The 27,667-nt window shown below is 35.7% G+C and overlaps 1 protein-coding gene across 1 annotated transcript; it reads left to right on the forward strand.

Annotated features, from left to right (window-relative positions):
- The first annotated feature begins 184 nt into the window (after positions 1–184).
- LOC114363368 (transmembrane protease serine 9) lies at positions 185–27,451 on the forward strand. Its single transcript, XM_028319057.1, has 10 exons — positions 185–269; positions 683–815; positions 1,852–1,936; positions 9,066–9,175; positions 10,308–10,429; positions 13,848–14,080; positions 15,204–15,406; positions 20,171–20,327; positions 22,272–22,430; positions 25,635–27,451. The coding sequence occupies exons 1-10, from the start codon at positions 185–187 to the stop codon at positions 25,749–25,751; spliced, it is 1,404 nt and encodes a 467-aa protein (XP_028174858.1). The 3' UTR covers positions 25,752–27,451.
- The last annotated feature ends 216 nt before the right edge of the window (positions 27,452–27,667 follow it).

Raw genomic sequence — 27,667 nt, forward strand, 5'->3', positions numbered from 1 at the left:
CTATTACAACTGCACAAGAACCCACAGTGGTTACGTTGACGTGCCGTCGTCCGTACCTACCTATAATTTTAATGAAAGATTTATCACCTATAAACCTAGGCCTAGATACGAGTATATCTGAAAACAATGAGATTTTTCAAAGTAAAAATACAAAACTGATGGTATTTTCACAATATTCGTCGTAATGGACTTGGTACCTGATGACCCAATTCAAGTTAGCACTTTAAATTCAAATTTGACATTAATGGCGCGTGTATCAAACGGGGAATGTCAGTTACGGACATTTACACTCAATACGTTAAATTGTTCGTTTGTTCTGCACTTCTGTAGAAACCGCAATTCTGTAAAAACTGTGAAAACGCGTAGGGAAATATTACTTACTCCTTTTTCTGAACCAGCTTTTAATCTAGTAGTTTCTGAGAAAGTTGTAAGTAACAAAAGATCAGGCGGACGTACTTAATTAGTTTTACTAAAAGTACCTACTAAAAATAATACACATACAGGATGGAAAATTTGATTAACAGAAATCAAACCTAAATATTAAAAAACAATAAAAATAAAACATTAAAAAAAATTCTAAAGTTAAACGGACCCCTAAAAAGTCAAATCGGATAAACGTTCCGTCGCTGCGTTGAATAAACTACATGTGATTTTTATTGAAAAAGGCACGTTTCATTTGCAGGTAACCACTTCAGAGTGCCGACTTATTCGCCTTGGGGGCGCTGGGGCGCGTGTCGCCTCGGCCGGAGGGTCAGGCGGCGGCACTGTGTGCGCAGAGAAATATGCGGGGATTCCGTACGGATTGAAGTAGCCAGGTAAGGTATTCGCGAAATGGAAATGTTTGTACTGTCGACAGCACATTAAGCTGTACATTTTTATTGCAAAATCGGCTCTATTACAACTAAATAAGACGCCACAATGTTTAGCTTGACGTGCTGAAGTCCCGTACATTTTGAACGAAAGGCGGAATTGTATGGGGTGCAACGCAGTTAGCGGTTGAATGGTGATGAAAAGATGCGACAGTTTCACTGATGAAGTAACTTTGATGAAATTATGTTTTGGAAACTTTGGTATTTCTCGTTTTTAATCCTGCTGTGATTTTGTTACGTCATGATCAGGATTTTCAGTATACTTTCCTTGTAGGAACAATTTAAGGCAGTAATTAATAAAGTAAAAACTTACAAGATATTTATATAAACAAAAAACCTATAATAACCTCATTAAAACAATAACTCATCCTAACCTCATAAAATAAAAATAAAAAAAGTTTTCACTTTTCAAACTTATTTTGATTGCAATTTTAACTGGCCGCAAATAGACTTCACGCTATAAAAAAAATAAAAAATAAAGTTTTGGCGCGAAATATTTGGTTGGTGACGTTTTTTAATTTTGTTTTTTAAATTAATCGTAGAGAAAAGCTGACACAATATTTTTTTAACATAAAAATATGAGAAAATCTTGGGAAAAAATGTGTAAGTGGAAAAATACAAACGATTACTTTCTCTAGAAGTAAGTAATGTGGCTGTCTGCACCAGCTTTACTCAACTTTCAAAGCCTTTTTACAAAGACAACGAAGACGCTTAAAATAGTGACTTAGCCTACAACGGGCAATTTTGTTTGCTTTGTAAAGACTTAATATACAAAAAAAACTATCCTTGTAAATGGGAACTTGAAAAAATATACCTAGCGTCAGTAAAATTTTTAGTTTAGCCATTGACTAACCAAATCACCGGCATATCATGTTATTACTTTGTTGGTTGGCTGATTCATATAATAACAATGAGGGATTTACGTTGTTTACAAACATAAGGCGTAACATATTATAGAAACTGTGCAAAATTATGTTTACAGTTGCAGAAAACGCAAATCGCGAATGAAGATATTAACGCATGGCATCACAAATGGTTTCTACAACCGAGCACCACACATGGAAAAGGTAAAAATATTATTTCTTATGGAAACTCGATATTTATGTAGAGAAAACTATGTAGGTATGTATGAAATTAATTAAAACGCCTGTATTGCCAAGAATTCGCATTTATGAATTAGACAGACTGTATAAATAAATTAAGTAGGTATACTCTAAGTAAATAATTTGTTATAATTCTAGTCTAGATAAATCACACACCTACTAAATTTGAGATGTTTCTTAATTAAAGGTTATTAAAATTGCCGCCAAATTAATTATTAACGATAGACTAGATTACCTTTACTTTCTTGAGGCTCCTGTCCCATTAATCAACGCCCCACGTCTAGACTAAGCTTATTTGCTATTCTGACTTAATTCGCACCATTTTCTGCCTACACAGAGGCTAATTTTCTCCAATGAACTCAAGGACGGGACAACTAATGGAAGTAGGTAGGACCTAACACTAGAACATTGTGAACATTAGTTAAGGTCTTGTAGTACCTACCTTAAATATTGTGTAACAAGAATTATATAATAATGCTACATCATTTCACGAAACAATTGTGTACCCGCGAAAAGTCGCGGGTACGCGCGTAAATTACAAAGCTACACGTGTAAACCGTTTGAATAATTATTTGCCCGTTTTCCCAATATTTTTCATTGATGCTCTGCTCCTATTAGTTGTAGTGTGATTGTGTAAAGCTTATAGGCTTCCTCGTTATATGGGATATTCAACACAAAGATATTATTCAAATCAGACCAGTTAGTTCCTAAAATTAATGAATGTTGCAGTCCTAAATTAATAGCTTTTTCTAATCATAGAAGATATAACTCATAAACATTTAGGTCTTGCAGTCTAAAATAGTAATCTCAATCAGTCTTACTTTCGAACTGTCCTACTTTCCACTGCTTGTAAAATCGATTAATCGAATGAAATAGTATTTAGCGAGATAAGCTGCATGCTAATGGTACTTATTAATCCCCGAGTCAGCGTCACACAATGAGCCGCTAACGGATCGATCGGTGAAACATAGGCAGAACATGTTTTCACTTCGTCGAACATTGTTTGCTTATGCTCAATTTCGCAACATTCAAGAATTTGAAGTTTAATTAAATAGTGACGCAAACCAGGAGCGATTGTGAAGGATCAATCGACTTCGATTGCCTAAACTAGTCTTATCGAAAGACGTTATTATATTTTGAACAATAATGGCAAATCAATTAGCTAGTTCCAATGTTCCAAATATACCTAACAAATTGTTAATCTCTCGATTAATTTAGCAGTAGAGGATTGATTTGTATTGAAGTAATAGACGAACCAATTTATTGTTAGAGAATAAAAACTTTTTACGGATTCGAGTATTTTTTTTAAGAATTAAAAGGAATTCCCGTTTATTGCTTCTTTTATCACTACGTTTTCTCAATCTGCTCAATATAATAGAGGGACTCAGCGTTTAGCATAATTATTCTACTGAAATTCTCGTAGTTTATAAGGGCGCCACTAGGCCAGTAGAATTAAACACAAAAATTAATTCCTACAAAAGATTTTTTTGCTTTAATGGCTTCATTGGTTGCCCATTAAGACTCTCCTAAGTTTTCGACTTCGACGGAGTTGTGCTTAAGTGGTGGGGGCCCCCGAAAGCGGCGTTTTTTCGGTTTTCCGGTTATACCGCGTAAAGGACTTACCCTATCGAAAAGTGGTCTTCATAACGGTTAAAGGGCACTTAATCCTGCATTGAATAAGACCAAATTCATATGTTTTGGACAAACCGTTCTCGNGTGATAATAAGGTTTTAACTCTACAATAAATAGGTAATTGCCCTTAGGCAAAATATTAACTAATAAAATTTAGGTTTAGCTGTGTGCGTGATTCAAATATAATTTAACATTACCTCGTAGGTACCTTCTAATTAATAAATCTAGCACAATAGATAAGGGTAAGTAATTTCCATTTTATAGACTGGGGCATATTAATTCAAGGTTCTAGGTTAGCTATGTAGGATATGTTTTAGTAAAATAATTTTCTAATACTTTCTTACTCTCATACTTTTTTATCGAGATCATAATCTTTAAATAAAGTTGTGCTTGGAGCACCCTTCACGCAAAGCAGCGATAATTTTATGTAAGATTATTTTACCCCCGGTTGATTTGTAGCTCCTCGCCTCGGTGATTATATCTTTCAGTGATGGATTGAACGAAATTGCTGTGTTTATAATATACAGAGTAGTTGAATTCCCTTTGAAGGATTATTCGAATAGTCGAGAAGCAATTATCTCCATGGGACTAACTTCGGACTCAAAAGAAGTATTATGTATTGAACACAAAGAAAAGATATCGGTGGTTATTTGGTATGAGGTATTAATCTTAAAAAATAAGTAGCGAAAAGAGACGAAAACCCTTTTGGAACATTTTCAGAAAATAACGATGATTGTCGATGATCCTGTTAAAATAATTCATGTGTCGTGCTAACTACTTAGTATATATGTTACAGGAAATGTATGAAATCCGTCATTGTATACAATTCCTAGGATTTGTATATAAGACCTAAAATCACCCGAAAATGTGTGATATAAATTATATTAGACACATTTCCTAGGAAATTTACACATTTCCTAAACAGCAATCGGAAATGTAATTAAGATTTCTTTTTTTTTCCTCCGAAACTTAAATGGCGCTACCGCGCCGCGGCCACTGTGTATGTGTAAGGTCGCAAGTCAAACCTAACCTAACCGAGACTTTGTTATCCAGCTACAGGAGTACAAAAACCTTCATGCCAATAATAGTTTAATAAAAGAGATGTTAAAATTAGGGTTTTCTAATACTTCAGCGTAATATGCGTCATGCCGAAAGAAAGGTATGCCAATAGGCAAATATTTTTTTCAGCCAAAGTATAATAGTGTGAAAACAACTTTCAGGCTAAACAATAATAGTTGTGAGTTAAAAGTACCTATCGGCCAATATGGTTTGGCTAAATGAAATTTTAGGCGTACTGAGGCGCACCCGATCACACGACCGCGCTTGTGTCGCTTAGTTTTATACATTTCCTAATACAATATTGGAATTCTATAAAATTCCTAGGAAAAGTATACATGTCCTAGGATATGTGCGTATTAAAAAATCTCTGAAGTAATATTTTATACATTTCCTAAATAGCTTCGGAATTGTATACATTTCCTAGGAATAGTATACAATTCCTAGAATTCATACATTTCCTGTAACATATATATATGTTACGGTCAAAATGTAAAATTATGAATAATCGCCGGTTATTATGAATAATTACCGCATGATTTGGTAAATGTGATTAATATGAGGTCATTTATGTGTGTATAAAACTAAATAGGCGGCTTAGGGGTGGCCCAAGGGCATAGCTGGGCATTAACTCGTTAATCCGTTAATCGTTAATTAACGAAGTTAACATTTCTATTAACGGATTAACTTTTAAGTTAACTTTAAAAAATGTTAACGGACTCGTTAACTTCCGTTAAATTATCCTAAGTCCGTTAATCGTTAATCCAGTGCCTACTATTTATCAAAAAGATACAGCAGGCACGCTGAAAACACTAGAAAAACGCGTTCTGACAAGTACGTTCGGGCTTCCAGAACTTTCAGAACCCAAAATAACAGTTTTTGTAACCAGAACGAAACGATATAAAAAATGCTATTTTTTTATTTATTTACAAGCTTTATATTGATTTCACTTGTTAGTATGTGTGGGACAAATCTTGCAACTGAATTTAAGACCAGTTCTCAACCAGTTGAACTGAAATTTAGTATACTTATGTAAGTACGATGAAAATGCAATGTTATGGTACCATTAAGCTGATCTGATGATGGAGTCAGGAGGTGGCCATAGGAACTCCTAAATGAAACGGCGGCATCGCATCGAATTTGGGTTCGTTGGATTTGTCTTTTCGAGCACTTTAGTACTAGATGATGTCCAGGGTCCTGATGATGGAGTCAGGAGGTGGCCATAGGAATTCCTAAACGAAACGGTGGAAACTTATTGAGTTTGGGTTTGTTGGATTTGTCTTTTCGAGGACTTTGGTGCTAACTTAGGGTACTAAATTGTATTGTAATTGAACCAAGGCTCTGAGATTGAGATACTATAGACTAAGAGCTGGCAGCGTATGCTCCCAATATAGGTTAGAATGTTGGTGGATTATGAAGTTTAGGTCAACGTTGCTTTGGTAACTATCCTAAAAAAAGTATCTGGCAAGGAGTTGGAACTGTCAAAACTGTGTGGCTGATGTCGAAACAACTTCTAATCATTGCCCAAATATTATACATAAAATCACTTTTATGGTATAATTTTCAGCTTTTATAAAATGACGTAGGTCTGGCGTTCACTAGCTCTTAGTCTACTACTAAAAAGTATAACATAAAATCATAATAATAAAATACTTTTTTAAAAACAAGCTTGTATTTTGAAATGCAGTTGTTACTAAAACGAAAAAAATAATTGTATGCAAGGTTCAAATAATTTCGAAAGCTTGTAGCGCAAACATAAAAGAGGGATAAATTCCGTGCGCGATACAAGCTTTCGAAATTATTTGAACCTTGCATACAATTACTTTTTTCGTTTTAAACATGTGTTAACGGATTAACGATTAACGTTAACTTGCGTTAAATCTTGTTAAATGTAACGTTTTAACGTTTAACGAAGTTAATTTTTTTATTAACGGTTTAACGATTAACGAAGTTAACTATTTGATTAACGGTGCCCAGCTATGCCCAAGGGCCACCCCCGCCGCACCTTAACCTATTTTTCACTTTAAATCAAAACATTATGTTATAGGCATTATGGAAAAGTAATATTATGCAGGAAACATTCCAAACTCATTATGCCAAATTATATTAATATATGATATTCAAAAGTTTGGCTGTACACGAGCACGTACACAAGATGTTGTTCTCTTTTATGAAATTTGTTAACTAAGGTTGAATTATTAAATAATCACTGTTAAATGTGATTAATTTATCACTTTTACCGCGACTGTCGGTAATTATTCATAATAACCGGTTATTATTAATAATTTTCAATTTATCACATTAACCGTAACATATATATTTACCTCAATTTCAAGGGCTAACGTAATTTCCTCTTGGTAGCAATAAAAACATCTAATTTATTCAAGAGCTTCAAGTCACGCAGATCTAATCAGGTTTTTTAAGAGTGTAAAAGTCGTTTATTTTTTCCAAATATAGGTTTCTAAAAAGCGGTTTTACATGTATGCCTTGCGGTAATTACTAACCTTAACCATTGGATTCAATCTTTAAATCTAATAAAATAAGTGTAGCGAAATCTCTGTTAAAGCTTAAAAAGTAACCCTTAGCGGGATTTATCTAAAGGGTTTTCTAGTAACTTGACCAGCACTATAGGGTCATTAAAGCCACTGTGTAATTTATCCACGGCTCAATGGAGATTTCATTGGATCGGTCAAATATCATAAATATTGGGTATTATTTTCAAGCAATATCGACCATTATTCAGTAGGGTCCATTAACTTTAGTGCTAACACTCCATCAACCCCACATTGCCCACTAACACGTAGGCAAGTATTGTAAGGTTCAATAGGGTGCCTAAAGTGTTGAATATTAACGGCTACCCTTTTTTGCACTATGATTGACGTTTGTTGAATAAATATTTTTGATTTTGAGTGCCACCATATTTTAAGGGACATGAGACTAAATAGACTATGGACTAGGTAAACTCTCACGGTTTTTTTAGTAGGTACCTATTGAGTAAACCAGTATATAACCTACGAGTACCTATGTACTGAGTTTATATACTTACGTAAAGGTTTATATTTTGGGTATTCCGCAAATAAAAAATAAGGTTGACTAATATTGACAAACGTCCTCACTGTGAATAAACCGATATTATACACATACTTATTTCATTGCAAAGTGAATCCTATCTTGGGATTATAGAGTTCTGTACTTTTTATTAGTATGCTATTATGAGATTTACAAAGTTTATTGTAATTGGATCCATTCAGAATTTTCCAGACTTTAACGAATACAATAACCTAACCTAACGAGTAAATGATACCTACTTACTTAAAAGTTAAGAGAAAAAGTTGTAATAGGTACTTAGTTTTCTAGAAAAAATCATTTTCTTAGCTTACCTAAGCCTATTTGTACCACAAAATAAACTAAGAAATTGCCGTTTTCTAGAAAACTAAGTAACACAACTTTTTCTGTTAATAAGTAGGTATCATTACTCGTTAGGTTGTGCTTTACATAATGATAAAAACATCGAATAGGATTCGATCTAGGACTGATTATTAGAAAAGCTTAAGCAGAGAGAGATTCAGGCGATGCTTTCTTAGTCGAAAACCAGTGTTATTTTCTTGGGGCAATATGCGATTCTCCCGCTTTTTCCATTTTCCGCACGGTTTTCCGAGAAGAAAATTTTCTGGCTGAATTGGAACATAAAAGCGAGGGTGAGGTGTTCTGCGAGTATCATTTCATAAGTCAAGGGAAGTGAGTCACCTAGATAGTATGTAGATGTACAGTCGCGGAATGAAAAGGTTCGTCACCTTAGTGTCGGTTTTCGCTTGCAGTAGGTACTGTAAGAGTCAAACCTGCCAACATAACCGTGCAAGAAACAGTGCTGCTAACATTTAAATAAATATGACGTTTGCTAACGAATAAGGTTTTGCTTGTTTTTTTTTCCATCCCATCAGTGCAATGTTACAAAATGTAGTTTTTTTTATTTAATAGGTACTGGCAGGTTGAACCAACAAGAAGGTTTTAGTTTATCAATCATAATAATCTTGACAAGTTAAATCGTCAAACAACTTTGATCTGAATAATTTTGAACTTTACTGACGAACAGTTAAAGATTATTTTCTCTAACTCGAGATTATTCTGTAACATAGTTTCAAAAGGTAATATGTGCTCGCGATTCGTTGAAGGAATCAATTTGAAAACTGACGAACCTTTTCATTCCGTGACTCCGATTTAAAAGCTAATTCTACTGGACTACACCACGTTTTTAAGAATTGTGTGCAATGCCAAGTCTTTACAAAAGGTATTATAGGGTTGACACACTTAGTTGTAGTATGTAGGGTTGATACAGATATTCAGGTATTATTTTTAAAATAAATAAATTCACAATTAAATTAATATAAATATTTGTTGTTATCAGTATCAAAGACGGCAACTGGATTCAAATGAAATACAAAAACGGTTTCGTGGATTCTCACCGTGGGGCCCCTGGAGTTCCTGCTCGAGGAAATGTACTACTGTACGCAGAAGGTAAATAATAAACAATACCATTAACTACTAACTTTACGTTTATAGTAAGCACATATAAATAATCGCGAGCACATCAACTACTTACCCTGATGTGACATCATAAAGATAAATATGTCGTTGACATTTATCCAGAAATGGCAAAGTTATACGCCCTTTAGTTTCAAGACAATATTTTATTCATCAATAATACATACCAGTATATCAAGCAGGTTTCCGGGAAACATCATAAATAAAATATCCTAACCCAATCATATTTCTTTCACTTCGCGCAAGAGAAAGTTTCGCACATTAATAAAACTTATCGTGTGCTGTCACTAGCAGATTAAATCAGTTTTATATTAAGCTTAATGAGATTGTTATCGAAAACTTGGAAGTTATTTAATTATTCGGAATAAAGTGTTGCTCACGACAATGTAACGAACCATTTATTATAGTATTTTGATCATATTGTAGAACGAACGTAAGAACTCGTGTCTCTTTATTACTTAAGAATTCCTTAATGCCATAATATAAATAATAGATAAATAAATACAAAGGAAAGTTCAGGAAGAAGAATTCTTTGTTACCATTCAGTTGCTAATCGACCCCACAACAGGATATAAACCAGAAGCTCTATATCTTGAAGAGGGATCAATTAGTGGTGGAACATGGTGCTCTAACGAGGACGTTAGAGCCTCCTACCAACAACAAGCCCGCCTTCATTGTTTTGTTAACAGTACATAACTATCTTCCTATACTACTGAAATCACTTTCAATAAAATGTAATTTGTTATAGCTGGTACTGGGAATAATAACCTGAATATAGAATTTCATCAATGAATACCAAATGTTTATTACATGTACGATTGAAGCTTTCTTTAACATACTCGTACCTACATAGTAGGTACCAGTATAGACGTGATGAATCGATTTTGGATGGTTGGTTAAATAAGCAGCTGTTACCCTGCCAGAGTAACCATTCATCCGAATTTATTCGGATGTGATATGGATAGTGGATATAGGACAAAAAAGGTTATAAAAAAATTACAAATTACAAGGCTAAAAAACATTCTGAACGTTTTATCTATTGGCCAGGACTTTCAAATTCCATGATGGAATGATGAATGGACAACCCTCTTGTTTTTCTTTTCAGGTATTGTCAAAAACGAATCTTTTGTGGGCGAAAAGTGATTAGGCAGTCCGCATATTGTTACGTGGAGGGCAGCTACTGCCAGCACTGGATCCGAACCCGCATGCAGAGGCGCAAGGATCCAGGTGAACATGCACATAGGTACTTAGCTAACGACTTTACAATAACCTTACTTAAGTAACGTGCGCGATCAAAATGTTTGCCATGTTCTAAAGTTCGCATGGACCAATTTTCTTCAAAAACACGGATCGATGCATAATATCTAATATCAAAATTCTTTGCGAATAAATATCGTCACATACCCTTAATTAAAGGTCTGAAATGAATTGATTTTCTACATCTTTTGTTACGTAGATTCTTAAAAGTACTGGTATATCGTATAATCGATAAATCCACGATTAGATTATATCGCGTTGTTTACACGCTATACAATATCTGATCTAAATACCTACGGTAAGCTAGCAAGCTGCAGTTACACCTAGACGTTACCGCCAGGTAATTTAATCCAGAACTTGCACATTAAGTATGGCCCACCTGCACGAAACCTATTTCTCTGGCTTCCAGTAAACTGGAGCACCACTTGATTTAACTGCTCGTTTTGGGGCTGGAATAGGCACTAGAATGAGCTTCACTTAGGCTTCAATGGCATTAGGTAAAACGATTGATCACGCAGATATCCCGTTACAAACGTAATTCCGTTTCCCAAAGGAATAATGTTGTTTGTCGAGTGATTGAAACACTAGGTAAACTTTACGCTACAAAGTAATTTCAAGATTGATGGATTTTCACCTTCAACTTATCGTTACGTTGCTAAAATCGGGGTTTCAATAATTTCAACTTTCCGAAGTGCCAATGTTCGGAAAGGCGCGAAATCAAATTCGTATGGAATTAGGTTTTCCAATTGATTTTATATTCGATTCTCAGATAGAAAAGAGATTTGTCTGTCTTGTATTAGGGTTCTTTTGATTGCACATCGAAAAGCCACTTACTATACTATCGTTGAAATTAATAAGTAAGGGCAATTTTAATATCCATACCTTTTGCAATAAAATCGCCCCCTAAAAATTTAATGTAATATCTCTTTTGACTTTCGTTTATAAACGAAACGAAATAAGTAGGGTAGAGAAGTTAAATATTTATTACCTTTTAATAGGGGTCTATTAAGATGGTTCTGAGAAGTTCTTTCGAAAGATATTACTTATACTGAAATATAAAATAGACATGAAAAGGCACACTTGCTTTGCACAGCTTAATCTCGAAATTATTTCTATTAATTGAAGAATCAAAGTTAACGATGTACAATTCACTACCTACTATGGTATGGAACCTTTCGTTTGCGTGTCGGATAGGCACTTGGCTGGTTTTATTTTTTGCTCGTCATAAATTACCAAATGTGTCTGAATGATAAATGACCTTCAGTATGGCTCACCATAAACAATGAACGAAACCTAAAATTGGCGGCGGATCAAAATATATGGCTATATCACGGCGATTCCATCAGCAACATGAACATTATGAATACTTAGCTATTATGAAGCCACAATAATTGTTTTCAAGGATTGATCCCGCCATTCCCATATTATATTCACATATATTACACTGGTCAACAAAAAAAATAAAATTGTTTTTTTCCTGTGATTTTTTTTCTGTTTCTATCTTAAATTGACGCATATTTTTTAAATATGGCAACAGTTTTTCTCTAACAGCTTTTGTTTTTAAGTTATAGCTATCTACCTTCATTTAATATTTTTACTTAGATTTTTGATTTAATTGGACAAAAAAATATATTTTGTTGGTGTTTTCGATATTGCTTCGTTATGAAGATGTTGTGTGCTTAATCCAGATTGCTTCTGCTATGTTTGTGGTAAATATAATACTTGAAAAATGACGAAAACCTCTATCGGATTTCATGAAAACTGCGTAACATCGACACTTTAAAATAAATATTTGAAATTAATTAATCAAGACCACAAATGGGTTATTTGTGTTCTGAGAATAGGTAACTTACTTACTATTACTTATTCTGTGCTTTAGGCCAACAAGGGGGCTACACAAAATTCCCGTTTCATGTGTATCTGGGATAGTCGTAACAAATAAAAGCATTGGTTACAAAAATTTTGACCAGTGCGGCTTCCCGCACACACAACTTTTTGCTTTTCAGCTAAAGTTGATACAAACTATTTTATAAACATGCCTTTAGTTAGCCAAGACCGTATCACCGTACTTCCACCACTTTATATTAACCTCGGCATCTTGAAACAGTCTGTAAAGGCGCTTGACAGAAGTTACGAATGTTATAATTTTCTTTCATGAAAGTTTTCAGGATTAAGCACAGAAAACTTGAATGTTGGTAATTTTTGATGGGACTCACATTAGGCAGCTGGTAAATGATCGTAATTTTAAGAAATCAATGACTGAAGTCCAGTCCTAAGCTTAGAATTCATTTTTTTGGTTATAAGTAATTTCCTAAGCAAAAAGAAATTGTTGAGAGCATGCTATCCAACTTGCAAGAGCTAGGGTGCAACATGGGTATAAAAATACACTTCATGTACTCGGATTAACATCGATTTCCACAAAATGTGGGTGAGTTTAGTGAGGAGCAGGATAAAAGATGTCATTAGAATTTTCGGACAATGGAAGAAGGTTATCAGAGGTGGTGGTGATCTTAAATGAATGGCAGACCATTGCTGGAGTTTGCAACGAGATCTACTCAAACTTGTCTATTTAAAGAAATCATATAAAAGATCATTTGCTAGTGTTCAATAGATATTTTATCAACACAATGTATAATTTTTCGTATTTTTTTGTCAAAATAATAAAACTATATATTTTAAAATTTAAAGCTGTTGACGATCTCCCAGTATTTTTTTCATAATCAGGGCCATAGAAATACCCAATAACAGAAAAAAAATTAAAGGAAAAAAAACATGTGTTGACCAGTGTTATGTTATCCACGATTTCCGCAAATCTGCGTGTTTCAATAACTACACAATACCTACATAATTATATATCTGTTGCCTTGACGATCGTGAAATTAAACACTATTGTCGAGATAGGTATTTGATCGCGTTTATTCTTGTTGTCACTTTAGTGAACCAACGCGAAAGTTTAGTAATAATAATTTTATTATTCTTCTTACAGTAATTAATTTCAGAAGAAATAATATAGAAATCATCAATTCGGGCAGTACACGATATTGTTGTAACAAAAACTTTTTTATTTTTATTCTTACGATTATTTTTTTACTTCATTTGTTATCTGTTCAACTACTTACCTATACCTAAGTAACATAGTGATCTACATTTTATATCGGGTACATTTGCTCCCAAAAATTGGAGGAACAAGCAAGAACTAATATTGACTGACTTTTTATACTGAATCGAATGGCTACTGATCACTTGTGTAGTTCAGGAAATTCGAAGAGATATTACGAGTAAATTCATGAGGAATTTTATTGGTATCTTCTCAGCGCTCTATTGTTTCCGGTCGGCTTATCTCCAATTATTTTTCACACACTTCATCAAATTACATTTTATATTTCAGGAGTTGGGTACCGAATAGTTGAGTCTATGTCGCCGCCCGCGCCCGCCATTCATCCTGAAGACTCCCGGTACTTACATCATGGACCACTTGAGTGTGGACGATTGGGTCACTATCGGGGCTCGGCTGCCGCTCGGATGAGGGCTCGGATGAAGGACATGATCAGGATTATTGGCGGCAGACCAGCTCCTCCGGGGAAGTGGCCTTGGCAGGTCGTCGTACTTAATCGTTATAAGGTAGGTTGGTCAATGTTATAAAGAACATGGTTTAATTGACACATCACGGACTTCTTGAATGTGGTCGTTTGGGTCACTATCGGGGCTCGGCTACCGCTTGGATAAGGGCTCGGATGAAGGACATGATCAGGATCATTGGCGGCAGACCAGCGTCGCCGGAGAAGTGGCCTTGGCAGGTCGTCGTTCTCAATCGCTATAAGGTAGGTTGGTCAATGTTATAAAAAACATAGTTTAATTGACACATCACCGACTTCTTGAATGTGGTCGTTTGGAGCTCGGGTGCGGCTCGGAAGAGGGCTCGGATGAAGGAAATAGCCCGGTATAAGCCTACGATGTATGGTAAAAAAATCCAGGATGGATTAATGATTTAGCACATTCAAATACCTCGTATCGTAAGATCTATTTATTTGATTGCACACTGATTATGAGGAAAGTTGATGAGTATAAAAGATTAGACACATCAAATTGCACCCAAGCAATGCGAAGGCAGCTCACTAATTAATAAGATAAACTCAAGTTTCGGGTCCAACTTGGAATGCGATGTGGGTATGGGAAGTTAATTATTTGGAAAGCCGCTAGAAGGTTAAGTAATTCCCGTCGTCCCCAGGTCGGATTAAACAAATCAAATTAGCTACCTACATCTTCAGTATCGAGTATTTACCCTAGATAACCAAAGCTATTTTAATTAATCAAACTTTGTTTAATTTATTTACCGATTAGTTAATCTATCTTCTATATCTATAAAAGCGAAATGTCACTGACTGACTGACTCACTGACTCATCACGAAATCTCCGAAACTACAAGTGCTAGGAGTCTCAAATTTTGCATGGGGGTTCCTTTTAGAACTAATCGTGATTTCCCACGAAACGGGGTCCACGCGTACGAAGTCGCGGGCGGCCGCTCGTTAACTTATATAGGTAGTCTAAATTATACGAGTTCTGTAGGCGTTTTATGAAAGTCAAGCAATGTTAAAGACGTTGGAATATCCCCAGGAGGGTGTAATATTTACTACATTATACCTACAACATAATCCTTGGGGGACGCCTTTGTCCAGCAGTGGACGTCTTTCGGCTGAAACGAACGAACGAACGAACCTACAACATAATCTTATTTCTGTCTTAGGAAGCCTTCTGTGGGGGCACTTTGGTGTCTCTACGGTGGGTGGTGACAGCAGCACATTGTGTGAGGAAGAAACTATACGTGAGGCTTGGGGAACATGATCTCCTCACAAGGGGACCAGGGGAGATGGAGTTGAGGGTCACGGAGGCTGTGGTGCATCCTCATTATGATCCAGACACGGTTGTCAATGACGTCGCTTTGCTACGGTAAGAAGATTGTGAAAATTTTAAACTGTGGTGATTTGATGATGATGGATGGATGCTGATCGAATGTGCCAGAGGTTGTGGTTTGGCCTCTACACCATATCTTTGTGCATAAACATGTATATAAAAATACATAAAAAGCACAAATACAACAACTATTGTATTTGTGCTTTTTATGTTATAATATTCATTGCCCTTTGGTGAACCTACAACTATCCTAAATAGAAAACATTTGTTCGAGTTGACTCATAACCAGTTTGCGAAAATTAGTTCCGTAAACTTTATATTCAATGGCTAGTACCTTTTTGTAATTAACAGAAATCATAGGAATAAATAAATAAATAATAAATAAATAAATATGATTGGACATTAATTTTCACTGCGCCGCTAGCCCCAAACTAAGCAAAGCTTGTAGCTAAAGAATAAGTTTGTTATTGTTCTCGTATGTAAACAATGTGATTCTCAACTTGGTAATTTATTTGAAAACAGGGTATAATAGGCATACCAATTCTAAATTCGAGTGAGTGCCAATTTTGATAAGGATTTAACTAGTTTAATGACTATTTATATCGTTTGGGTAATAATAGCGTAGGCAGTAACTACCTTAAAGTTTACTTCGGATTTATCAACAGTGATTATAATGGAATAATGTTTGAAAATTATAGTACTATCAGATCGAAGTGCTTAGCGGCGAATTATTGAAGGCCTTAATCGTGATATACTAATTACAGAACAGCCTCAAGTTGAGCTTCGTTTGTGTAAACCGCCGTTTATAAATCACGCAGCCTGCTAAAATAGCGCGTCAACCTAAATTATTGTTTAATGTCTGCTCGAAAGTTATAATTTAAGGCGATTACGAGTATAAACGCTAGGTTAGGTCGTTTATTAAATTTAAATATAAGCACACGCACGTGGAACATTAGCACAGTCACTTTATCTATTGTGGAAACCAGGATTTAGGCAAAAATAAGTATTTCTTTCAAGTAAAAACGTCTCTATTAATTACGTGAAATTATCATAATATCAGAAACGTAATGCGAAGGTCAATTACTATTAGGGAATCGAGAATGGCGCTTTTGTGAGACGTCCGTTAGGTTAGGATGACCAATTAGTTCTTTTAGGAAATGAAACATGCAATGCAATGTCACAACAATCATTATTATGTTTAGTGACATAAGAAATGTATAGATTTTAAGCATAACTTTGTGATTAAATAAAATAAAATAAAAAACGTTCTCTGAAAATTTCGGTTTCATATTATATCTATTATTTTTTCGTACTTTGGAGCGAACGATCATGATTCCGAAATTAAAGTCTGAATGCTTACAAGCACTAATAAGGTTGTTCAATTGTATTCATCTCTCTCATTGAAAACCACAGAGAAGATCTAATTAATTATATTTTAATAACAGAACATCTGACGGTTCAGGGGATGAAAGGAAGATAAAGTCTAGATTCTGGGTCCTTTCTTAAAAGCCTTTGTAATAAGATTATAGGCTGAGGGAGGAATGTTAAAAGGAAGTTTCTTTATATTGAGCCTTTAAAGTGAGGCATAAATTATTCAAATTAGACAAGGGTTTAAACTTCCATGTTCTAATTACTTGGAATCTCATTTATCATTGCTTTGGAATAGCTACTTACGCTTATTTAGCTCACGCTTGCTGTTTGACAAAGGCTTAAATGAATAGCATATTCTTAATTAGAAAGTATTCATCAACAACGACATAGCTTCTTCTTTCAGTAGATGAAAGAAGTTTGCTAAAAATTTTAAAATGCCTGTAGAGGCATTTTAAAAAATTCTAGGAGACTTCTAGCTCGTTATTTTAAACAAAGACTTCATTAAAGGCATCCAGTGCTTTTAATTAATAGCTAGCCGTGCAATGAGTTAAAGGTCAATATTTTCTATTTCAAAGTTTATTAAAGACGCATAGATAGCAGTCTGATCTCCTAATTAAAGTTTACGACTGTCTTGATGAAGCGAATTAAGTAACAAAGTTAAGGTACTTATTTTAATATTTTTAAAAATGTTTTATCATAATAAGTACCTGGCCAGCTTCTTATTGCGATGCGCAATGAACAACGAAAAATACTTTGACTATCTAAATACTTGCATAGTCACAGAATAAGTAATAGTACAGGTACANATCCACAACGAGGAAGCTCTTGCCCTTCATCTGGTATACAATAGGGAATATGAAAATATTGATGAACTGCGGACAAAGCTGACTGAAGCACAAAACCAAATTAAAATGAAGAAGAAGGTTTTACAAAGAATTTTTTTGCGGCGTTGTCGAATGTGCATTCAGGTCAACGGCGGACATTTTGAACATTTACTCTAAATTAAATTATTACACCCATTTTTGCTCTCTCTCTCACACACACACACACACACACACACACACACACACACACACACACACACACACACACACACACAAACTCTTTCCCTTTCTCTCACACTCTAATATGTAGGTATATCGAATTGAATCGTAAAGTAACAACCACCACTGTGGTCTAGTGGTAAGGCCACCTATTTAGGACAGCCAATTCCTCTGTGGTTTAGGATTCCGAGTGAAGCTCGCTGATCATCCATCAGTTTCCATCAGGTCAGATGAATGGCAAGAGATTCCTCGTTGTGGATAAAAAAATGTTCTACGTAACGTAAACTTAGAGAATTGCAAACATTAGTTAGTCCTAAGAAAGTCAAAAACATGTAACGGAATCTCCGACTTACCACTTTAGTAGAGCGATTACAGAAAATAATAAAAAAAACATGTACTTAATAAGTACATGTTTTTTTGTGTTATTATGAAATTTCAGAAAACTGCGCAGTTTTTAAAATTATTTTGGACTTATGGAATTTCTTTTTTTTTTTAATTTTTAAGTTGAAAATTTTAGGATGTTCCGCTAAAAGCATATTTTTTATGTTTCTAGCAAAAATTTTGTAAAACTGTTGAAATCGGTTGAAATTTAATAAAAACACGGGTTTTTATTAATGTTATAATGTGTCTGGGTTATAATCAATAATACTGTAAAGTTTCAACAAAATCCGTTCAGTAGTTTTTGCGTGAAACAGTAACAAACATCCAGACATCCAAACTTTCGCATTTATAATATTAGTAGGATAATTATAACTTAATAATTAACTAAAGGAACAAAAGTCATAAAGTCGCGTGTACTTTAAGGAATAACCATTTATATTAATAACCATAAATATCTGGAGCTCCAATTGAATCACTTGTTTTCCAAAGAACACAAGTCCAAATTAATTGTTAAATTACGATGATAAACCTACATTTACAAACAAAAAAAAACTTTTAAATAAATTTTTAAACTTAAAGATAACGACTTGAATAAACGTATTTACGAGTACCTAAACTAACAGTTAACAAAAATTTTTCAGTCTTTTAATCATACAAACATAATAAAATATACCATACTTGTAGGTGAACATTATTGGTTTCGGTTAAGATCATTACTTGCAAATCAAATTAGTTAAAAAAAGGAAAGACTAGGCCAGTCTAAACGCAACGTTAACCTATTAAATAATTAAAAACTTACTTTTGTCTAAGAAAATAGGCTTTCAAAAAAATTAAAGCTTCAAAATCGAAACTCGAGAATTCTCGAGCTCCGGTATTTTTTTTCTCGTCTCGAATGAACCCAAATTTCTCGAGTTCGAGAAAGCTCGAGCAGAAACCCTAGTCGTAATCCTAATCGGTAATTTTATGTTTATGACGGATTAATTCAAATAAATCTGATAGTATTCAAATACTATTTTTAATTTTATGGCCTCCGTACATAATTCAGATCGTTAGTCAGATTGAATTCATTACCCAGTTAAATCACTTTATGAAAAAATACAACCCTTTACACCTGGGTTCGCGTTATCCTTCAGCGTGATGGAGTGGTGACATTTCGCAAATAAAAGCGAAAGCAACAGCCCTGAAAATTGGAAACGTAATAGTGCCAATATCTTTACAGTGAACGCGCAGCCCTCGGATGTGGGGCCAGATTGATGTGAACTTGTAAAGGTTCCGACTTCTGACACGTTTGTATTAATGATCGAATAACTACGAATAATAAAGCGATAATACAAATCTGAGTCAATTATGTACTTCATCATCATCATCATCATCAACAGCCCTTTGCAGCCCATTGCTGGACTATGAGCCTTCTCCACTTTAGTGGAGGGTTTCGCCATAATCTCCACGCTTGGCAACGGATTGGAGATCGCAGTTTAAAAGATTAATGTTATTCAATTAAGTAATTACTCCTAGATTAAACATTAAGAGNTTAACCAATTCCAGAATTTCGTAACTACTTAAAGTCCATTACTTTTAGTACCTACCACAATACTAATCCTAATAAAGGAATAAATTATTTTCAAGGATGTTCTCAGCAATCGAGCGAATATTTTTTTGTGGGCTTGAATTAATGGTATAATTTTCTTTTACTTCGGCAAAGCTTTTTAGTCCTACAGAATAAACGAAACCGCTAAATAAAAAGAAGGAAAATGATTAGTCTCGTTTATAGGAGGTACCTATTACTCGAAGCGCACCTAAATGAGGTTTATTATAAGTCTAGGTGCCGACCACCGATATTTAGTCGGTTGATAGTTGGGCCCAATTCTAATTTGTATGAAGAATCAATCGGTGTAATGTGAACACTTCCATACATCTCCATAATGATTAACAGCCCGACACATTGCAACTATCGGCCAACTAAAAGTCGGTGGTCTGCCCTAGGCTTAATGTTGTAATTTTTCAGTCTGCCCATGCCAGCACGACCAGACCTCGGCCACGGCATAGCGTGCCTACCGCCGGCCTATCAGCTCTTGCCTCCCCATACCACTTGCGTCATACTGGGCTGGGGCAAGAAGCGGGCGACTGATGTCCACGGAACTCGGTTACTTCATGAAGCACAGGTTGGTATTGGGATTTTTTTGTTCCAGATTTTATACTTAGTATGTAAGTGTAATATTATGTCTAACTTTACCTCTTAATTATTAGCCTCACACACCAAAGTCCTGGCCTTTATTTTTTTTGTCGCGGAGGAAATGTTTTGTGCACCGTCACCACTGCCGGGGGACAGGGTCGTACCTGAAAAGGACGGGATCCCACTAAAACCTCCGCGGCGTTCCGTCATCGCCCGAGTGCCTAGACTAGCCTAGACTTCCACGACAACCAAAATCATGGCCTGGGCAACATTCCAGTCATAATGGGCAACAAATAAAGCCAGTAAAACAATAAAACCTTCTGAAAGAATTGTTTCCGATTTGATTAATTTTCATGTTTAATTCTACTGGCCTATTATAACATTCGACGGTTAGCCAGCTGAAGTGGCAATGGGCAGGGCACATAGTACGCAGAACTGACGGCCGATGGGGTAGCAAGGTTCTGGAATGGAGGCCGCCGCGTACCAGAAAACGCAGCATGAGACGTCCACCTACAAGGTGATACCGACGACATCGTAAAGGTAACAGGGAAGCGCTGGACGCAGGCCGCTACCAATCGATCAACGTGGAAAGCATTAGGGGAAGGCCTATGTTCAGCAGTGGACGTCCTATGGCTGAAATGATGATGATGATGATCATGATGATGATGATGATGATTATAACATTCAAATTATTTAGATTTGCGGTCTTGCTACCGCAAAATCAAGTTCAAGCAACAATTTCTTGTCACAACAAAGTACGTAACCTACCTTAAAGTATGTTACTTACCTTGCTAAATTAGTTTGAGATTTCGTTGTTGTTCTCATGAGAAATTGTCCCCAGCTTGAATTTGACTCATCAACTTTCGCGCACCTTGCACGTGCCAGTAAAGTGATCGTCCTTGCGTGTGACAATTCGAAACAAGCGCGGAGCCGAGGGCTATGCCAGTTAATTAATATTCTCCTTGCCTTGTACATTAATCTGAAACTTCGTGATGCTCATTACCCTAGTTTTACATTTAATATTAATGTTTGACGGGATTTAGTTACGTCTCAGGAGATAATCCTATTGCTTTACCTGAAGTTGATTGTAGACAAATTTTAAGATTATTAAAAAGGGATGGACACGAACAAGTAGAACAATGTTGCCATAAAAGGACTTTGAGACTATGTAAGTGACGTTGTATTATTAAATTTAAGATTAGATTATTGAAATCCTACATACCTAAGTGAGAAGATTACATCCATAATATAAATTTTGCAACTCACAAATTTATTCTCTCTGTTGTTGAAAATCTAAAAGTTTGAGACGATCTTTATACGAAAGTGGAACTCGCAACAGTTTTAATTATAATCCTCATTCATAGAAACTTTTTCAATATAACAGGTGGCGGGCAGGTTTAGGCACGCTTTTGGATATAAATATTTCATCGTGAGGTTTAAAATTTCGGGATTTATGTTAGTGTCTTTTTGCGGAGAGCGGTATTACTAGGCGCTACTACTCATTATGTTAAGTGGTGTACCTACAGTCATATAAAATATTAGAAGCTATGATCGATTTTTTAGGTACTAAATTTAAGTTTTATTAAAAGCTCATATTGTAATCTTGACTCTGCTCATCCATTCTGTGTGCTCAGAATCATTCCTTCTAGGAGCATTTTATTACTATATCCTAGGGTTAGATTTTTTTGTCTCCAATTGTTCTTGCACTGAATTAATTAATAGACTATCTTCTCTACTTTGTTGGGTAGGTAGGTATAAAATTGGTTGTTTAATACAAATATGCCAATTAACCGTAAATCAGACAACTTTTTCTGAAATATTGCCCAACAAAAGCTGTACTTCAGTTTTGCAATAAATAATATAGTGCCGGCCATGTTTACTGGTAACATAAATAACCCTTATTCCTCATAATAAGACCCAAAACTCTTCGTAGGTGTCGACCATCCAGCAAGGCGTCTGCCGGCGCTCGTACTGGCAGTACGCTATCACCGACAACATGGTGTGCGCGGGCCGTGGGCGCAAGGACTCATGCGCAGGCGACTCGGGCGGGCCTTTGCTCTGCCGGGACCGGGACATGCGGTATTACCTGCAGGTAGGTACATATTTAGAAATTCAGGAACTGGGGTACGGGACTATTCCCACCGCTTTTCCCACCGCTGCAACTCCTGTGTATCCAGGATCTACAGCGTGATCGCCAATAAAACTGTCCACCAGAAGAAAAAAGGAGGAGTTCGAAGTTAAGGTTCGACCTCCCTCAATTCCACTGGAACTGGGATAGAAAACTTCTCGAATGGTGTACTTGGATGCGAGCAGCGAAATACCAGTCGTTATGGAAATCTTTGGGAGTCCTTTGTCTAGCTGTTTTTCTTTTTTTAAAGATTATTAGTAATTTGTGATTGGCTGAAATGATGATGATGATAAATTTGTGATTTCACAAATTACTAATTACAAGACTATGCCGACAACATGGTGTGTGCGGGCCGTGGGCGCAAGGACTCATGCGCAGGCGACTCGGGCGGGCCTCTGCTCTGCCGGGACCGGGACATGCGGTATTACCTGCAGGTAGGTACATATTTAGAAATTCAGGAACTGGGGTACGGGACTATTCCCACCGCTTTTCCTACCGCTGCAACTCCTGTGTATTTTATTATTATTGGTTTTGGGCCTTCATTTGCGCCAGCTCGACCAGGTTTGATCTATTGTGGCAGTGTTAACTCCTGTGTACCCAGGATCTACAGCGTGACCGCCAATAAAACTGTCATTGGACCCGCAACAAAATTAATCAGAAGAAAAAAGGAGGAGTTCGAAGTTAAGGTTCGACCTCCCTCAATTGCACTGGAACTGGGGTAGAAAACTTCTCGAATGGTGTACTTGGATGCAAGCAGCGAAGGACCAGTCGTTATGGAAATCTTTTGGAGTCCTTTGTCTAGCTGTTTTTCTTTTTTTAAAGATTATTAGTAATTTGTGATTGGCTGAAATGATGATGATGATGAATTTGTGATTTCACAAATTACTAATTACAAGACTATGCACTATCATCGACAACATGGTGTGTGCGGGCCGTGGGCGCATGGACTCATGCGCAGGCGACTCGGGCGGGCCTCTGCTCTGCCGGGACCGGGACATGCGGTATTACCTGCAGGTAGGTACTGTAGAAATTCAGGAACTCTAGGGCAGAAAAGTTCTCGATAGGTTAAGCATAGAGCCCACTGCTATTATAATTATCACCCTTTTTACCTATGTTTATGAATAAATATATTTGATTTGATTTGAATGGGACCACATTGGCTGAAACGAAACGAACGAAATTCAGGAATAGGTACCCAATTACCAATACTTAAATAGCAGTAGGGGCACATAGGTCTATAGAGTGGTGACCATGGACCGCACCGGACCAACGATCTAGTGAAGAACACGGGAAAGTACCTGGATGCGGACAGCGTAGGACTGGTCCCGGATTTCCACAACGACCGATCGTTGTGAAAATAATTAGGGGAGGCCTTTATCCAGCAGCTGCAGTGGTCTTTTGGTTTATTAAGCCAGAGGTTTCTAACTTTTATGGACTCTTTTTAAGATGACAAAAAATCCTCTATATTTATTTCCCGTTTTCACCATCAATCCATAAATTTATATGTGAGCCCTATGAAAACAAAATTCCTGTTATGTGTTACCATAGGGATCACTTAAAAATTAGGGATTGATGGTGAAAACGGGCATAAGACTCATAAGCGTCGTGGATTTTATTTACTACGCTACTAGACTTTACCTAATGTAACGTTTATGGTATGCAAATCTATTTTATTTCGATTTATTACTAGATTTCCTGCTAAACTGAAATACAACCGTCTGTTAAGAATGCCCATCTCGTTTTCCTTAAAGGTACTTATCTTAACGACTCTTATTTAATTAATGTTAAACAACAAGAGGTTTCCATCACAGGCTGTAAGAATTACAACCATGATTACAATCAGGAAGCATTTCCTCGACAACTGAAAAGCGTAATTTAACGTAAATTGCCATAATGGAGATTTATTTGATTTCTTGAAAATGTTACTTCAAAATGCTGATTTATTAAATTTTATGAAGACTCCAAGTGGTAACAATTAAGATTAATCTATACTTACTTATAGGTACAAAAGATTCACAGGCCTTACCTGGACCCACGCTCCTGTATCGTTAGTTTCATTGTAAGTGTAGGCATTTAAAGGATGCTAAGTATATCACATTTCAAGTATAAACGCAAAGGCTGAGATTATCACAAAGTTAGGTACTCGAAGCTAAGTAAGTAGGTAGTTCGGGTACGAGTGGAAGGGAAAGCTATATTTAGCACATTGTATAAGTTCCCTGAACATCGTCTAATGCCCGTTTTCACCATCAATCCCTAATTTTTAAGTGACCCTTATGGTAATACATAACAGGAATTTTGTTTTCATAGGGGTCACTTAAAAATTTGGGACTGATGGTGAAAACGAGCATCAATATAGGTACTAAGAAAGAATTTAAATTGGAGTTTGGTATGTTTCGGTTTTAAACTTTCAATCCAACCACAACATTTAAGTCACTTTGAACTGTAACTGTATTAAAAAGTTTGGGGTGCGGGAAATTTTGATAATAAATCATCAAGTCTTCACCTAATGGTTTGTAAATTATGTAGGTACATTGGGATCGTCCTTAGTCGTTTGAGGCAAATCGTAATTATGTTTACTTCAAGGATTTAAGCGCCTTGTGATAAGGGTCGGCTGGCAATAAGTAGACACAAACTGACGCAAGATAAACAAGTTGTCAAGGGTCACTAAGCTATTCAAGTTATTTGTAGAAGGGCCCTAGATTTTAGATAGCCAGGCAGGTAATAGAGATTGACATAAGTCAAATACCTACTTACTATCGTCGTGTTTTACTAAGTAGGTACTACCTACGCTAATCTAGGTAGGTACTTACGTACTTAAGTAAGTAAAACATTTCAAAGTATATAATCTATAGTCGTTGGATTTGTGATCTACAGTGGTAGTTCAAAAACTATGACAAAATTTTTGACGCACCATAGGTTTTGTGTATGAAAAGGAATCTATTGAAGTTACTTACTAGTTCACGAACTCAATTGATAAACTTTTTTATTCCATAGCTTACTCATTTGAATTTTACTACATTTAAAATTAAATCGGTGTTCAGGGATATAATTATAATGTGTGTTATTTTTGAAAAGTTGTTGTGGTTTCAACTACCCAAATACCGAAACTTACGCGGGAAGCCGCGGTAAAAGCTAGTTCACTATAACTTCACTAACATTTTCTTTCAGGGCATCACCAGTTTCGGGGACGGTTGCGGCAAGCGCGGCAAGTATGGCATCTACACCCGCACCGCCGGCTACGTCGGTTGGATGCAAGACATCATGCATAACAGATACTTTGATTGATAACCCCCACTGTCGGCCTTCAGGCCGTAATGCAAACGTCGCGCTGATTGATTATCATGGTGCAAGGGGGAAAGTATAACTAAAAGTATTTCATTTTTGGAGATACCCTTCGAGTATTGTGGCGCCTTTCCATCAAAATTATTAAGAAAAAATTACATTACCTAAAGACTCAAAACTGTTCAGTAGAACTAGAACTTTACGATCGGACCACGAGCAAGAAAGGCGACATGTATCTTGTAATTTAGATTGAATTTGAACAAAGCAAAAGGCAAACAAAGCTCACAAAAGAGCCTATTAACACCTTGAAAAGTTGCCAGATTATTATGTTATCTTATGGAACGTCGTACGAATTAAACTACGGGTATTATCATATAACAATGCATGGATTTACCTGCACGTTCGCACTTTATCGTATCTCCTAAATTGCTTTTCATTTAACAGAGCAAAAGGCTGATGAAGGTATCACGTCACTTCTCGAGATCTGATTTAATGTTATAAACTTATTAATATAACGGGATTTGGCAACAAAACACTATATAAATTTAGTTTATTAACAACTACAACATGAAAGTTTAAGGCTGGGTTGGTCCATCTTACTCCAAGATCTTACTTTATTTAACAAACGTTTTTTGACGTGGTGCACCCCAGCCTTAATGTTACCAAAGTGGTAGCAGTATAAGACGTATGTACATTGTACAGTGTACACGTCTATCACATGCACGTAATTTTTGAAAGGCGATTATTATCGACCTTATGGTATGAAGTTAATTTAGTACAGGCTGCATAATAGACGAGCATAGCCCTTCAATCAAACCCTGCCCGAGCCCTAATGGCCGCCTGACACTGCGTATCATGTATCGGCATTTCGCCCTCATTTTGAAAGATAAGCATTCCACGTGAAAGCAATTTCGTTGCAGCGCGGCAGTGTTTTAATAATTACCTACCAAAACGGTTACATTATTTATTTACGGTTTTAAATCTAATTCAAATTGTCATACAGATTTTAAATAATATTGTACTTTACAGTGATCATAAGACAACACTCAATGTAATTATGCTTTCAAACCAAAGTAAATTAAATCAAAATCGGTTCATTTGCTTGAAAAATAAAATTTGACTTGCGTAATATACAACCTTATTTTTCCGTCGAGGTTTAAAATGGATATGAGTTTATTGTGTATCATAATACATATTATTATTTAAATAAATGTAATTTGCAAGCAGACGAAAGAAAAGCTTCGCCAGTATTGTAATGGACAAAAAATATTTTCATTTTGTGAGCTTATGAACAGTGAAATAATTGAACAAAATGAGTACTGTAACATGCAAATGCAAAGCTTCTGCATTGTAAATAAAGTTGTGGATTTAGGAACGAGACTAAAATAAGCTAGAATGATCTTTCATTTTGAATTACTTCAGCAGTTTTTGTAAGCATTTCGCGATGCACTTTGTCTGTGTTTACTGAGCAGCTCGTTGAACCGCGAATTCATCGTTGCATTAACAAATGGACAAAGCTTGAAAGCTNGTATTATTTACATTATGATAATAACATTTTTTAATTTTAGATGACTTAGGTACTTATAGATATGTATTTAAAGATAAGTCAACAAAACAATATTTTCGCTATAAAATTATGAGCAAGGATACATAATGAAAATATTATATTGATTTCATTTTAAGATGAGGGTATAATATTGTGCCATGTACAAAAACAAATTGATGGACATTACCTACGTAAGTCGATGACATTGTAAAATAAAGTCTCTCTAAACTAAGGTTTTTTAATTTTTTTAATAGGTGACCCATATATAAATAAAAAATATCCCCATAAAATTCCATTTCAAAAAGGTACTTCAATTATTTTCCAATTAAAAATTCTTTCGAGAATATTTTTCAACTTATTTTTATGTAAACCT

This window comes from Ostrinia furnacalis, unplaced genomic scaffold (genome assembly GCF_004193835.3).
Source record: "Ostrinia furnacalis isolate ACB-3 unplaced genomic scaffold, ASM419383v2 OfSCF7086, whole genome shotgun sequence".
In the NCBI taxonomy this organism is placed as follows: Eukaryota; Metazoa; Arthropoda; class Insecta; order Lepidoptera; family Crambidae; genus Ostrinia; species Ostrinia furnacalis.

Bases quoted from the DNA above. Each gene is read 5' to 3' on its own strand.
- LOC114363368 (XM_028319057.1), top strand. From the start codon at position 185: ATGGACTTGGTACCTGATGACCCAATTCAAGTTAGCACTTTAAATTCA. The intron at 1,937-9,065 runs GTAAAAATATTA...TGTTGTTATCAG, and splicing joins GAGCACCACACATGGAAAAG to TATCAAAGACGGCAACTGGA. The intron at 20,328-22,271 runs GTTGGTATTGGG...AACTCTTCGTAG, and splicing joins GGTTACTTCATGAAGCACAG to GTGTCGACCATCCAGCAAGG.